Source organism: Propithecus coquereli, unplaced genomic scaffold (assembly GCF_000956105.1).
Source record: "Propithecus coquereli isolate 6110/MARCELLA unplaced genomic scaffold, Pcoq_1.0 Scaffold372, whole genome shotgun sequence".
NCBI lineage: Eukaryota > Metazoa > Chordata > Mammalia > Primates > Indriidae > Propithecus > Propithecus coquereli.
The window spans coordinates 1,668,471-1,678,525 of record NW_012149419.1 but is presented as its reverse complement, the minus strand read 5'-3'; the positions used below and the strand labels follow the sequence as shown (position 1 = coordinate 1,678,525).

Sequence of the window (10,055 nt, the reverse complement as noted above, 5' to 3'; positions counted from 1 at the left end):
CAAAATCTCTCAGAATGTGGGTCTGTTTGCGTATTTTCTGCTGGATTGTACTATCTCTCAGAAGACTTCTAGGTGCTACTGCAGCATTGGTTGGTAGAAAAGTATATTCTGTTCACATAGTCCAAATTTTAAAAGGAAATATTATATTCAGCCACCCAAATACTTTGGGATGTGCTCAGATTCAACCGACTGTGAAATTTTAATTTATAAAAAAATAGCAATTATGATAATAAAAGCCAACATTTATGTAGTACTTACTATGTGCCAAGCACTGTTCTAAGTGTCTTACATGAATTTCCTCATCTAGTTAGTTCTATCATTATCCCCATTTTACAGATGGGGAAACTGAGGACAGAGGGGGTAAGTAACTTCCTCCAGGTCACACAGCTAGTAAATGGGGCAAGGTTCTAACCCTGGGCAGTCTGGTCCAGGGCCTGTCCTCCTAGCTTCACTGGTCTGCTGCCTTTCTCATTAAGAGACCAGCTGAGCAAAGGAAAAGAGAAAAGCCTGAAAGAATAGAGGCACAGCGCTACCAAAAAAGAAAGGGAAGTGAGAGGAAAAATGTGGAAAACACTTGAGGTTTTTGAGACAAACCTTGTTTTTGAGGTTCTGAAGACTGAGGTGTGAAGTGAAGCTGTTTTGTGGCGTCACGGCCATCTAGTGGGAATTGCTGTAGGTGAGAAGTCAGAAAACTTGAGGGCTAACCTGGCTCTTCCACCATCTCCGTGTGACACAGAAAGGCCACTTTGTCCTCCTGACTCTGTTTAATTATCTAAAAAAGAGAGACGTTATGCCTGTCGTTACCCCTGCGTAGGGTGATTGTAAGAATCTATGTAGCACGACTCTGAAGAAAGTGCTAGATGGAAGAAAGTTCCAGAGACTCCCATTTTTAGATGAGCTTAGGAGGACTTTGGTTTGGCATCTGAAGGCAGTAAGTTCCTACTTGTGTTTTGAGGCACTGTTTGTATGTGTCTCGTAGAACCCACGCTTGGAAATGCTGACAGCCCACCTCAGTGCAGCTGAGCCCCACTAGACCCTCAGAAAACCCATGTCTCTGGCTGCATCCTTCAACATGACCAATCCACAGTAAGTAATGCTGGGACCTTCTCTCTGCATCCAGAACTGTTATACTCTAAATCTCCCATAAGATGAGGATCTTCTAATGTAGGCAACCACTACATGCATTTATTTTTTAGCAGGACGCAACAGAAAAATGGGAAAACCTTTCGAAAGTAAGCCTCAAGATAAGATTAGGAAGTGCTTAAGATGAAGTAACAAAATGAGAATTGCAAGGAAATTCAGCAATCATGAGAGGGTTTCTAAAAGCAGGCTGTATGAAACCAGGGGCAGAACTCTTAAGGGAGAATTGCTTTTATAATATTATATTTTGTAATAGTTCCCCAGACCTAAGATGCCATGTGGACCAAGCACTTAATTTTACCAAGCACCTGCAAAGTGGTCACTTATTTTGTGCTTTGCAACTGGTTGGTAAAAGTACTAAGGTGAAAACAGCACTGCTTCTATTATATTAATACCACACCGTCCCGCCTCTTTAGCTGTGGTCCTGGCTGCTCTGCCATCTTGAGTGTGAACCCCTTGTCTGTTGCCACAGCAATGCTGTGCAACAGCCAACCGCAGAACCTCAGCAGAACACAACAACAAGCGTTTGTTGCTCACGTGTCTGGTAAGTCAGTTAGGTATCCCTGCTGATCTTGGCTGTGATCACTTTTAAATGTGGGCCTTGGGTGGCTGTCAGCTGATTTCGGTGAGGCTGGACTCTGCTCCCCTGTCTCCCACCCCCAGCAGGCTAGGCCAGTTACCCCCAATGGTGACGCTGGAGTTGCAAGAGCACCGGCGGAGATTCACAGAGGCCTCTGCATGTCTCTGCTGCTGTCATGTCTGTTAGCATCCCACTGGCCAAAACAAGTCACATGACTGAAGGAGGCATCAAGGGTTGGGGAAGCAGGCTCTTCCTTCTGATGGGAGAGCTGAAAGTCACAAGGCAACAGGCGTGGGCTCAAGGAGAGGCAAAGAATGAAGCCATTAATATGTTTGGTCTACCATGCTGTTCTTCATACCCAAGACCAGATGTAGTTTCAATACCAGGATGTGGGACCTTCACTCCCACCAAGGCGGCCTTGTCTCTATGCTGAGATGACCACACAGTCGGAGATGGTGCTAATGCCACTGTGACCACTGGCAGGAGGGATATGGAGGTCAGGAAAGCTAGGAAGGCAGAAGTAGTTTGTTCCATGCTTCTCGGAGCTATATCCTGTTAGTTTCAGAAACTCACCCTCCATGAACAACTTACTGATCAGAAAGTTCTGTTTGTTCAATTCAGCAATCCATAGTTTCCTTGAGTAGTCCAGAAGAAAAGAGAAAAAATTCAACCCAGCATCTACTTTTCAGGAAACATCTGGGGGAGCTGGGATTCCCCCCATGAACACCCACACTTCTGTATCAATTGTTGAGAAACATAGAAGCCTCGTATCCTATGACTGTTCCCTCTAAAGATCTTGAGTCATTTTGCAAATGTCACTTAATGATGAGTACTAACTATCATCTGTGCTTGACAAATTGCAAAAAGCAAAGGTTCAAATAAGGCATACGAAAGAGAATCAGGGCATTGGAGATTATTTGGTGAATTCAGGTAGTCTAGGCAGCCAATCCATGCCATTAAAATAAAAATCCCACTTTTCCCTCACTTACCAGATGACCCAAGCAAAAGTATTCAGCTCTAAACTTCCAGATAACTGCCACTGTGTGTTATTGGTTAGATTTCAGTTGTTGTTGGTGAAGTTGAGAATTTAGAGCCGCCCACCCCAGCACAGGGACTTGTGACTACAGAGCTGCTGCAGCTTCGCTCCGTATTTCCTACCCCTCTCAGATCGTACAGTGAGGAGGAGTGGCCCTGAGGAAGCCTGGCTTCACCTCCTCATGTTCTAACTGGAGAAACTGAGGCTCAGGAGGAGCCTCACAGAAGGTGGCATTCAAGCTGGCACCAGAGCCCAAGAAGAGTTTAGAGCAGGCTGGGCTGCCACCTCAGTGTTAAAACCAGCCCCTCATGACCCTGGTCACTGACCCTCACCATTCCCTCAAATATTTAATTGTTATTTCTCTCCATTCACACCATGTTCCTTGCTAACCCTCACTGACTGGCTAGAGGCAAAGACCCAGCCCCTCAGATGCTACAGGATAAGACAGGGCCAAGGATGTGTTGAAGGGGTCAAAGACGGCACCCCAGGAAGTTAAAGCAAAACCGTCCAGTCCAGCAGCTCTCCATGGGGTTGCTGCTGGTATTGGAGCAGGACAGTTCAATTCTCAGTTGTTAGACACACTGCAGGATGTGTGATATCCCTGCCCCTACTTACACGTCAATAGTGACCACCTGTGGTCATTGTAGCACCCAAACATGCCTCACAAATTGCCAGGTACCCCCTGGTGGGCCGGGAGGTGGGGCTGCCCCGGCTGAGACGCCCAGTGGTGCCAGCAGTGCCGAGGTGAGCCTGACAGAGGCGTGGGAAGACACCCGCAACGCTTCAGACTTTTCATCACGTGACCCCCATTCCCTCCTCCCAACTTTAAAAAGGCAGATATGGGAGGACAAGTTCAAAGAGGAAGGGAGTGACAACCAGGGACAGCTGGCCCCCCTGTCCTCACTACCCCCAGGCCCACCAGGTCTCTCCAGGTCTCTGGGTCAGCTCCATAGTACATCCAGTTGTGAACAAAAACCTCTCGCAAAGCACCTTTACAAAGAAACCCAGGAGACAATTTAAAAGAATGTATTACTCAATATAAAGTTTAGTGACCCAGATCCTAAAAGTCTAAGCCATGGTTTTGCTGGTTGGCAGAGTTGGTCTTTCTTCCCCTCAACGAAGAACCCTGCCCCTAAAGCTCGTATTTTTAGACCTGAGCAATTTCTCCTCCCATTCTTCCATTTTCCCTACCAGTGAAGGAGACGGGACAGGTTAGGGCCTCAGTCCTGTCCGGGAGGCCAGTGGGGAAGAGTGGCAACTGCAAGCTTCCCGGCCCTCCACCAGCACGGCACAGACTCGGCTACGGAGCCTCTTCCTGAGCAGTGGCAGAATTCGTTTGGTCTTAGGGTAACTCTTCCCTGTTGTCCCCTCTCCGACTCAGGCCTGCCATGGAAGGAGGGATTTCTGAAGTTGAGATCATCTCGCAGCACGTCGAGGAGGAAAGCAAGAGCATTGCTCCCGCGCAGCTGGTGCGCTTGGCCTACCGGGACCTGCCCCTGGCTGCCGCCGACCTCTCCGCGGCGGGCTCGCAGCTCCTGTCAAATCTGGACGAAGATTACCAAAGAGAAGGGTAGGTGCCGGGACCGCCGAGCTAGCCAGGAAGTCTCTCGCGTAACTCCTGGGTCTCCGCCTGTGCCTCGCGAGCAGCCGCGGCGATCAGAGATGCTGAGCAGTAGGAGACTAGAAGCTCACATCCGGCCTTTCAGACTCGTTTGTTCTTCAGACATTATTTCCTCAGAACGAGGCACTGGGCACAGAAATACCTGTCACTGCTAAATAACCTCTTATGTGACATTTGCTGAACACTCAGAGAATCATAAAAGTGGTTTTTTTAGGACTGAAGTGCTCCTTAGTGGCCCATCCAACCCCCTCTGTATGTTGGGAAACAGGACTTGCCCAAGGTCACGAAGCCCCTACGGTATGGACTGGAACCGCACTTTCCCTTTGTAAGCTGCCCCTCAGCCGGCAGAGACCAGGAAGAGCACACTCCGCGTGCAGTAACACGCTTAGGATGCAAGCGGATTGAGTAGGATTCAGCTAGGAGCTTTGCAGACATGAGCGCCCTTTTTTTCCAGTGAGGACATGTGGAATATGTCAGCCCCTAATTCAAAAGAATTATCTCCTTCTGTTTAGCTTGTCAATCAGATTGGACAGCTTTGTTTCCCAATTCACTTCCCCTTAGCCTGGTCTGGCTTATAAACAGACGTTCTCAAGGTGAATGGTAGAGTGTTAGAGCTGGGTGGGGCAGGGGGGACGGACCAGTTTCATGTCCTGGTTTTATGGAAGGGGCAGCTGAAGGCCAGAGAGGGGCAAGGACAGGTCCTAGGGTCACATAGCAGGTCAGACTTCAGACTCCCACCAGTGCTCTCCCCAGCTCCATCCTGTGCTCTTAGACACAGAATTATAAACACTGGACAGGACCTTAGGAGCCAGTTCTGGGCTACTTTCCTTTTCCAGGTGCCTGTAAACATTTTGGAACATGCTGGCTGCTTTGAATATAAAAGTGGAGGCTGAGGCGCAGTGGCTCATGCCTGTAGTCCCAGCGCTTTGGGAGGCTGAGGCATGAGGATCGCTGGAGTACAGGAGCTGGAGGCTGCAGTGAGCTATGATCACACCACTGCACTCCAGCCTGGTGACAGAACAAGACCCCATCTCTAAAAAATAAACAAAATAAAATAAAAAATAAAGGGTTGTGGGTATTTTAGAAGCAAATGAGGAGCCTTAACTAAGCTAAATTTGCAGAGCTTGGATTCTTTGTGCTTTTTTTTTTTTTTTAACCATAAGATACTTGTTTTAGATGTGCTTGTTTCTTGAAGGGACTCCCCAGTTCCCAAGACAAATTGCCTAACAAATGTGAAACCAAACACCTTCTTTTGCAGAAACTACACCCCAGTGGCTTTCTCTGAAAATACCATTTTCCAAGTTTTGTGCATAGAGTCAGCAGGACATTGGGGAGAAAAAGGACAGACAAGCAGGTAGGAGCTAAGGGACACCTGCCATGGCAGCACTGTCCTGAGCTCTGTAGAGGCAGAGAAGCTACTCGAAGGCCGGGCTAAATCCTGGGGCTCCTGAGCCACAGCCAGCATCATGCACATGTGACCTGTGCAGTAGCACAGGTGCTGGTGCTTAGAAGGCCCAGCGCTTGGTTCGGGGCTCTGCCGCTATGTCTCGAAAGTTCTTAAGAAGCCGCGCATTTGCACTGGGCTCTGTGAACCTTGTAGCTGGTGGGTCCTTTTCTGAGCACCCAGTGAGTCACTGTGTCACCGCTGTCTGGTGGTCAAAAGCAGTAGTGCAGCCTCCCAGCAGGCCCTGGCTGTTCCCAAGAACTCCTTTCCTGGCCTTTTCCAAATCTACAGTCGGACAGCATGGAGAAAAGCAGCAAAATCTCCAGGGATTCTTGTTGGAGCAATGTCCACATCTGCCCCTGTGGGTTAGGGCACCACGGCGGATCGTGCTGCGGGGTACCCCTCCGGGTGCACACACCCCCCTCAAGCACACCATGCCTTGGACGGACCCCTCTCCCAGCTACCACGCCCCAGCTGGACCTCCCAGGAGAAGGCTGCCTGAGGCCTTGCTTTATCATTTAATTTGTTTCTGAATCCTGCCTTGGCAAGGCTTCTTCTGATACAAATGCACACAAATGGAGTGCCCGCCAGCCAGAGAGGCCCCTGGTTGGTGTGAGACTCCAGGTGTGCCCAGCAAAGCTGTGTCTGTCGGGCAAAGAGGACGCAGCGTGGCAGAGGGATGTGCCTACTGTGGGAGCTCAGCTGGGGCCGTTGGCAGTGGAGGGCTTCCGGGAGGAAGGAGGAGCAGGCACCAGACTGAGCCAGGGAAAATGCAGCAAAACAGCCTGGCTCGGGGTGGGAGGAGCCTCTCTTCACAAGGGTTCTTGGCTCATGCTGCACTCCCTGGGGCTGTCCCAAAGTCTCCAACCTGGCCCTTTCTGAAGCCATACAAAGCAGGGGAAGGAGGCCTTACTACAGTTCTGAGCTTGGTTTAAGCCTTGTCAAAAACACCTCTTCCTACTAAGGGCAGTGCTATTTATAGGGATGAATTTTTTCAGTAGGAAAGGAAGAGACCTCGGGGACCCCGCGAGAAAGAGCCCAGGGTCTCAGCGGCCCCCATCGACTCCTCTGGAGCTCGATGATGTTTCCGTGCTTTGCAGCTTCCCAGAATCCGAGACTGCTGGAGTGGAAGAGACCTTAGAAGGCCTCTGTTCTAAATATTCTCATAGGACACCGGGGCCCCGACAGTGAAGGAACTTGCCCAGGGTCACAGAGTGACACAGGCAGGAACAGAGCCCCATCTCCTTGCTCTTCATCGCAGCTAGCGCCACTGGGCTTCCCTTTGTCACCGGTCCCTTCACAATGTCAGGATTGTGACCGTGGGTCACACACATTGCACGTGTGATGTCACCACCGGCCACCCTGTGGCCCTTTCACTTCTCAACAGGCTTTTTTAAAAACATTTTTTTAAATATGGTAAAATAGACGTAACAAAATTTATCATCTTAACCGTTTTTAAGTGTGCACATCAGTGGCATGAAGTACATTCACGTTGTTACGTGGCCATCACTACCGTCCACCTCCGGAACTCTTCATCTTGCAAAATAGAAACTTTCCAACAGTAACTCCCCACTGCCCCTGCCTCCAGCCCCTGGCGACCGCCATCCCACTTTGTGTCTTTCCGAATCTGACTACCCTGGGCGCCTCATACGAATGGAATCATATAGTGTTTGTCCTTTGGTGCCTGGCTTGTTTCACTTGGCGTGATGTCTTCAAGGTTCACGCATGTTGTAGCGCGAGGAAGAATCTGCTTCCCTTTTACGGCTGCATAGCATTCCATCGTGTGTCTGTATCGCAGTTTGCTCGTCCGTTCACCTGCCAATGGCTGCATTTGCTTCCGCATTTGAGCTGTTGTGAATGATGCTCCTGTGAACACAGACGTACAAATACCTCTTCAAGACCCTGCATTCAGTGCTTTTGGGTATATACCCAGAAGTGGATTTGCTGGATCATATGGTAATTCTATTTTTATTATAACTTTTTGAGGAACTGCCATACTGTTTTCACGGAGACTACACCATTTACCTTCCCTCCAACTGTGCACAAGGGTTCTGCTTTCTCCGTGTGTTCACCAACACTTGTTATTTTCCGTTTTGTTGGTAGCAGCCATCCTTACAGGTGCGAGGTGGTTTGGTATGCTTCTAAGTCCATTTCCATGTCCCCTTTTGTCCACGAAAGCCCCACGGGGGCAGTAAGAGGAGCAGTCACGTCCACCGGCAGGAAGCCCGCAGGTGCAGGTGGAAGAGCCCCGCCTGGCCGAGCCCCTCTCCTGGCCCAGGAGCCCTCTGTCCTCCTGACATCCCCGCCTGCGGAGCCCGGACTGCAGCGCTGGCTGCCGTCTCCCCTCGTTGCCTCTACGCTCAGGCTGCCGAGGGCTCGGGAGGAAAGTCAGACACCTGCCTCCAGCCTCAACTTGAGTTTCAGTTTTTCTGACCGCCGTCCTCTGTGGTCCTGGCTAGTCCCCAGGTGGCCAGGTCTGGGCCCATTTTCCCCAAATCCCTCTTGCCCTCAGCAGATGACATCCTCTCCTTCCCTCAGAGAGTGGGAACAGTCCTGGCTGTGCTGCACTGCACCCCTCCCTTCCAGGGCCCGCCCAGGCCCCTGACGCTGACTCCCTCCCTCCCGCCTTCTCAGGAACCTCACTGCACAGCCATGTCCTCACCCCGTCTCATCCCACATGTCACTGGCTACACCATTTCTCCTTTGACTTTGCAGTCAGACTTTTTTTTTTTTTTTTTGAGACAGAATCTCACTCTGTTGCCCGGGCTAGAGTGTCGTGGCATCAGCCTAGCTTACAGCAACCTCAAACTCCTGGGCTCAAGCGATCCTCCTGCCTCAGCCTCCCAAGTAGCTGGGACTACAGGCATGTGCCACCATGCCTGGCTAATTTTATCTATATATATTTTTAGCTGTCCAATTAATTTCTTTCTATTTTTGGTGGAGACGGGGTCTCACTCTTGCTCAGGCTGGTCTCGAACTCCTGAGCTCAAACAATCCACCCGCCTCGGCCTCCCAGAAGGATTACAGGCATGAGCCGCCGTGCCCGGCCAGACTTTTTTTTTTTTTTTTTAGTCTCACTCTGTCACCCAGGCTAGAGTGCAGTGGCATTAGCCTAGCTCACTGCAACCTCAAACTCCTGGGCTCAAGCGATCCTCCTGCCTCAGCCTCCCTAGTAGCTGGGACTACAGGTATGTGCCACCATGCCCAGCTAATTTTTTCTATTTTTAGTAGAGACGGGATCTCATCTTGCTCAGGCTGGTTTCGAACTCCTGAGCTCAAGCGATCCTCCCGCCTCGACCTCCCAGACTGTTAGGATCACAGGCGTGAGCCACCGCGCCCGGCCTGTAGTCAAACTTCTTGGTAAGCCTCACCCATGCTTGCCGTGTCCCCTCTGCCCCCTCCCACTCATGTCCCAACCCACTGCAGCCTAGTTCCAGCCTCATCCACACCTGGAAACAGCTCTCCTCAAGGGCATCAGTGACTACCTTGTCGCTAGACCCTCACACCGTCCCCCACCAGCACTGGAGACCCGCGGCCACTCCCTCCTTCTCCAGGCCCCTGTGTCTGCCGTGATACCACTCTCTCCTCCGGCTGTTCCTTCAAGGCCTTTTAAAAATTGTTTCTCCTCTGCTTGTTCTTTAAATGTTGGGGTTCTTCATTTTCTTTCTCTCTACTAATTCTACACACTGGGTCATTTCATCCATTCCCATAACTGAAATTAATGTCCTTCAATGCATAACATTCAAAGTCACATCTCTAGCCCAAATCTCTCTCTCAAACTCCCGACTCATATCCAACTACTTCCTCGACCTCTTCACAGGAATCCCAGACACACTTCAGAATCCTGACGAGTGTCTGGAATTATCTATTCTGCCTCTGAGTTGGCTGCATATTTGAGAGGAGAAATGTTCTTGTCTCCACCCAAGTCATTGCTAAAAATAGCCTTTTCAGTGACAGCCCTCAGATCCAGCCTGAGGACCCGTGACCTGCCCATCCTGGCCATCTCAAACCCAGCATGCCCCAAACTGAACGGTCCTCTCTCGAAATGTATTTTCTGTGGCCTCAACCAGTGGAACCAGCCTGGCCTCGCCGACCCATTACTCGCGTCAGGAGCCACACAGGCAGTTCGGCTCCTTTACAACCACCTTCAGGCTCCTTCCTGCCGGGACAGGAACCAGCAGTTTGCGAGACACCCCAGAGCCGCGTGAAGCCTGTCAGTCAGAGTCACCACTGG

At 50.5% G+C, this 10,055-nt stretch overlaps 1 protein-coding gene across 1 annotated transcript in view; it reads left to right on the top strand.

Annotated features, from left to right (window-relative positions):
• The first annotated feature begins 955 nt into the window (after nt 1–955).
• The window catches only part of LOC105816453 (chromosome unknown open reading frame, human C15orf27), a 65,467-nt gene continuing 56,367 nt past the window's right edge, over nt 956–10,055 (top strand). The window contains exons 1-2 of the mRNA XM_012651871.1: nt 956–1,086; nt 4,138–4,326. Coding sequence (XP_012507325.1) covers nt 1,049–1,086; nt 4,138–4,326 — 227 coding nt within the window. The 5' untranslated portion in view covers nt 956–1,048. The remainder of the gene's footprint in view (nt 1,087–4,137; nt 4,327–10,055) is intronic.